Source organism: Lathyrus oleraceus, chromosome 3 (assembly GCF_024323335.1).
Source record: "Lathyrus oleraceus cultivar Zhongwan6 chromosome 3, CAAS_Psat_ZW6_1.0, whole genome shotgun sequence".
NCBI lineage: Eukaryota > Viridiplantae > Streptophyta > Magnoliopsida > Fabales > Fabaceae > Lathyrus > Lathyrus oleraceus.
This window is the reverse complement of record NC_066581.1, coordinates 47,630,437-47,636,148: the sequence shown is the minus strand read 5'-3', so window position 1 is coordinate 47,636,148 and position 5,712 is coordinate 47,630,437. Positions and strand designations below refer to the sequence as shown.

General features: G+C 33.1%; 1 protein-coding gene across 1 annotated transcript; it reads left to right on the top strand.

Moving 5' to 3' along the window:
- Nucleotides 1–3,804: 3,804 nt before the first annotated feature.
- LOC127129579 (uncharacterized) lies at nt 3,805–5,140 on the top strand. The gene is made up of 6 exons (XM_051058734.1): nt 3,805–3,822; nt 4,087–4,185; nt 4,267–4,530; nt 4,642–4,655; nt 4,844–4,968; nt 5,055–5,140. Exons 1-6 carry the CDS (start codon nt 3,805–3,807, stop codon nt 5,138–5,140), a joined length of 606 nt encoding a protein of 201 aa, XP_050914691.1.
- Nucleotides 5,141–5,712: the final 572 nt, after the last annotated feature.

Below are 5,712 nucleotides of genomic sequence, written 5' to 3'. Positions count from 1 at the left end.
AAAGTGTAAGAAATATGATCAAATGATCATCTATCAACATATTGAATTGTAGAAGATTGAATCAACCAAGGGACCATTTATCAATGGTTTGAAATGTTAAAGATCTCATCAACCAAGTAAACACTCAAGCAAAGTCAAAAGAATGACAAAATTTGAACTAAAAATGAAATAAAAAGGATTAAAAATGGGAGATTAAAGAGAAAATTCTAAACCATAAGCAAAACAATGAATAAATGGCCAAGAAAATACACAAGGTCCCAAATATTACCCATGAATGGATTACAAAATTTGGATGCAAAAAGGTTTGAAAATGATTAAAAATTTGCAAAAGGAAATTAAAAAGAAAAAAGAAATAAAAATAACCAAAAATGCAAAAATGATTAAAAAAGTGTGAGAAAAATATATGTGATGCAAAATATTTTTAGAGACCTTGTGTAAATAATTTGGATCAAATTGAATTAGAATTGAGTAAAAATTAATTGGAAAAGAAAGGAAATAAAATAAAAATAAAATAAATGAATTAAGGCGCCAACGATCAAGAAATTAAAAAAAATGCGCTAGTACAATGTGATTGGTTGATTTTGAATCTTGGCACCAAAGCACGCGTAGTTCAACTTCGTCTTCAACCTTTAGCTCGATATATGCAAATCATGAACTTGTGTTTTTAGCAACACCCAAACATGGAGTTAGCTTCGCAACACATCATCGTTCATGTCTCCTTGCATCAGAGCCATTGATTGGCTCTAAGTAGGGAGAATTTTGCTCAAGAACACGAAGAAACCTAAGAGTTCAAAGTAAAATTAAACGACTAATACAAAAGATAAATGAATGGTAGTATATGGATTTTGATCAGTGGAACAATGCAAAAAGACTGGTAACTTGTTTGCTCAAGGATTTAACTCATAACTATCTTTTCAGTTGAAGCTTCGAAGGTCAACAATGGCAGAAATGGGAAGTACGGTGCAAGAGGTTTCAAGGCAAAGTGATGATGCAGTTAGCTTCAGATGATGCCGATGAAGCTTTATGGGCGAAGATTTGAGGTTAAAAGAGCTTGAATCGAAGAAGCCACAAACTTGTTTTTGAGTGATATCGAGTTTGAATGAGGCATGAATTTTCTGCCTATTCAAGCTTGTAAATGAAGGAAAATCACTCCCCTATTTATAGGAAATGAAATGGGAAGCTCACACATGCCAAATAAATCTCAAATCGTGTGAGCTAGGGTTGAAATTTTTTCAAATGGTGCTCGTGTGAAAATAGGCGAGAAAAGCATGAATTAATGATGAAATGTGGTCGTTTTTAGCTTGTTTGCATGCATTTTGGTGTCACGAGTAAGTTGCACATGTGAAAGTGGTCCCAAAATGAAAAGACATATAATTGCAGGATCTGGGCTTCGTGCAAAATAGAGTTCAAAGTGCCATGTTTGAAGCTAGGCCAAATGGAATCCACTCGTGCATTTTGTGACTTTCTTTGTGCCTTTTATTCACTTTAATGCCATGAATCCAATGCAAAAAGAACCAACTCAAAAGGAGGCATGGGGTGAAAATGGAAAGTGTTGAAAGTTAAGGTCATGACATGTCTTCTAGGACAAGCATTTGGTCAGACAATCTTGGTGTGTTTCTTAGGCATCTTGAGGCTCCAAGTTCATGATACCATAACTTTTGATTCCCTCGTGAATTTTGAGCCAAACTTGGGCCAAATGATCTTTGTTATGAGCTTTAAAAAATGCACAAAGAAGTTTGCCAAATGGATGCTTGAGCTAGAAATGGCATGGATGCCAAATGGGGGTCACGACAAGGTTTTGGCCTATTTTGGCAACTTAACCCTTTCCAAAGTTGAGGTCCTTAGGGATTGAATTGATGCTTGAGTCTTGAAGAAAAGTTGTAGAAAATCATTAGAAACATTTGGCTTAAAGAAGCTTGTCAATCGGTTGAAAATTGAAGAAGTTATGGGGGTTGGACCAAAAGTAAGCAACACTTGCAAATTAGGTCAACCAAACTTGTGCCAACATGTGCAAATTTGAAATTATCTTGCATCCCAAGCCAAATTGATGATGGAATGAGCACCCCTTGAAGAAAACTTGATTAAAGCTTGAATGATCTTAAGGATGGCTTGAATATTGAGTGATGTGGCGTGAAAGTAAAAACATGAACCACCTTTGAACCAATGAACCACACTTGCATCCTTCTTGACCAAAATGACCTTGGTTTTGTCTTGAATTGAGGCATGATCACCTATATGAGCAAGGAAACAAACAAGTACCATCTCTTATTGATGCTTTTGTTAGTTGATAAGTAAATCAAAGTAAAAAACCCTAATGTTAAGATCAAACCAAAGAATGTGGCCATGCTTGTGAGTCAATGATCAAATGCAATGGTCATGTTAAAGTTATGATGATGCATGATATGATTCCATGTATGCAAAGGAAACTAAGAAAAAAGGTAGGAAAAGAGAGTGTAAATTTTGGGGTATGACATATAGTGTTAGGAAGATCCATTGAGCAACATAGGGTTTGTTGTTGCTTGTAAGCCTAATTGTACTAAGCTACTAATAGTGAATTTTCTATCTTGGATTGTGGACTCAGCCTCTCAGACGTATGTGTAGTTTTACCAAACTAGGTAAATAATTGACTATGTTGATTATTTCTTTTCTGCTCCATCATTTAGAAATTGTTATTGTAGTGATTCTGGTGTATCTTGTCGGACCTGTTGTCGGAGCATCATGTTCAACATCTGTCCCTTGAGGAAACATAATTTCACATTTTGTTCAAAAGAGTATCACTGAACTTATCCTCAGTCTCGACATGAGCTTTATGAGGGCAAAAGCTTTTAAGAGTATGATAGAGCCTTGGTTGTTGTGGTACGTCTCAGCCATCTGATTGTTTATGTTAGTGACATACACCTTTTGATCATTATTATATATAAATTTGTCTTTTTTAGTATATTTAACCATTAATGTATCTAATCGTTATAAGGACTAGATACATTAATTATTAAATATATTTTTTTAAAAATAAATTTATTTATAATAATGATTGGAGGTGTAGGTTTTATGATTTATGTTGTTTATGTATGGATTACTATAATTCTTATCTTGAAACATTATGAGTATAATTATCCTCTGGCTTGGTAGAAAGGAGGAGAACTGCTGAGTGATGACCACTTAAAACTATCGTTTAAAAAAACTGGATAAAATAACAATATATATTTTATTACTCAATATTTACGCCCTTACCTACAAAAATGCCACTGCATCGAATTAGGGGCATTTCATATTTAAATAATGCTTTATCTAACCAAATAACCTTTTCTAATGATATAATAACATAATTATTAGCAATTAGTTTGAAATTGTACACATATATTATGCTGTTATGAATATATTGTTTCAAACCAACTAGATAAATTGTATATTGTTAACTGATTGCGGGTTCCAATGCAAAATATCTATCACTACTACCAATGATCTTATTCTCTCTCTCTCTCTCTCAAATGAAAATGTATTGATGAATTCATATTCACTGCCCCCCTCTCTTTCTCTCTCTCTCTCTCTCCCTCTCTCCCCTCCGGCATTGGTATTGTTGCAACAACAACTTTTTCCAGTAGTCTCTCTCATTGGAATCTTCTCTATCGTCCCTTTCTTGTCTCTCTTCACCTGAATCCGCGATTTCGAAGGTAAGTAAATGTAAAAAGTATTGACCATGCTTTAACATGATGGACTTTGAACCACCATATGTGTTTTCTTCTTCATCTGAAATAGTTGGTCTACTGTTTTTTTTGTCAACATGCTTTAAGTATGATTTACGAAATGTCTTTCATGAACTTCGTATATTTATTTTTAGATTTCATTGTTTTGAAGTATATGAAACTAAAAATCTTGCTGATTTTATTGTTGTATTATGTATGAAATATATTGTTTTCTACAGAAAAGCTTAATATGTTGTGTTTAATTTGCTGATGTCATTGTTTTGTAGTATATGATACTAAGTGTTTAACTTGAGGTTGTATTTCTGAAGCTAATGATCAGGATGAAAAATGAAGGTTGAAACTAATGGCAAGGACATTTGAGAAAATAGATGATATTAATTAGACAAAAGAGTTATGGAAAGTTGCAGTAAAAGTACACCACAAATGGATTGTAATTTCTAACGATAAAGAGCACATTGAGCTTATATTTGTTGATGCAGACGTATGTGTAACATGGGTATTTCGATTTAACTATCTTTTGGTAATGACCTAAATGAAACTAATGTTTCGAATTTATTTGTAGGGCACAAATGTTCATGTTATAGTACCAATAAATTTGAAAGCAACATTTGATTCAGTTTTATTGGTTAACAACACTTATACTGTGATGAATTTCCTACCTCGAATTAATGATCGCATGTTCAAAACCTCAGAACATCCTTATGTTATAAGATTTACACCTGGTACTCGTGTCTCTGATATAAACAAGCATGAAATACCTGGTAAAAGGTTGAACTTCAAGCCGTTTGCTGAGACTATTTCTAGGAACTGGAAGAGTGATTTATTAGTAGGTAAGACTTTATGGTTTTTCTTTTCAGCTTTAACTTGTAGCTTATATTAATATGATCACTATGGATGCTCCATATATGTTGTTGATTAATAATTTCTTTATCGTTAGATGTTATTGGACTGGTATAAGAGATTGGGTATAGACAAATGAGTGTTGGCAGCAAGAAGCAACAAGTGAACCTAATTTTGAAAGACCTTGTGTAAATGTTCTCGATTTTAATTCATTTTTATGACAATTTTTATATTTCGACTTTAACTGTTATTCTTATGGTACTATATAATTTGTTAAAGTAATCTTTTAAAATGTGAAGCAATGACACATTGAACTGTACTCTTTGGGAGACATATGCTGTGAAATTCATGAACTACATTCAAATGAACAACGACGGTGGTCCGTCAATCATATTGTTACAATATGCAAAAGTTAAAGCCGAAGGTATCTTTCTTCTTCTTATTGAGTTAATAACATTAAATCAAATAACATTATGTCATTCTTACTTATAAATGTTTATTTTCAAATAGGAAAGTATCCGTTTTCAGTATTGAACACCTACAACATAACGAATCTGCTCATTAACGAAGACGTCCCGAATATAGTTGAATTTTAAAATAGGTAATGTTTTATATGTATCCGCTTTATTGGATATATTTTATTATGTTTTTTTGGTTTAAAAGGCTATCAATGGACAGCAACATGAAAATTCTATTGTTTGGTTTAAAAGGCTGCTAAAGGACATCAACATTGGAAGTTCAAGTCAACTTATGTCTACATAATCTAACTTGTGGTCACAAAACTCATCTGGCTCTCAAATGACTTCACATGATAAGTTCATGTCAAATTCTACGCCTCTCTGTCAGCGAGATATAATAAACCTTCCCGATGTATGTTTTTTAATGTTTCTGTTTTAAATTTAAAATACTTCCATAGTTATTATTATTTTCTACCATTAACTCATTTATATCACATGAACCAGTTGTCATGGTGTATTACCGTAGCAACCACAAATAAACTGAAATCAACTGGAAATGGTTGGTACTACTTGGCATGTTGTAAATGTCCAAGAGTAGCTAAGGGAGCCTCTCCCCCATATACATGTTCTGATGGACATTCAACCGAGACCAAAATTTATAGGTATTTCCTTTTCAGTACATCAAATTCATATGATGGTTGATGCAAGTA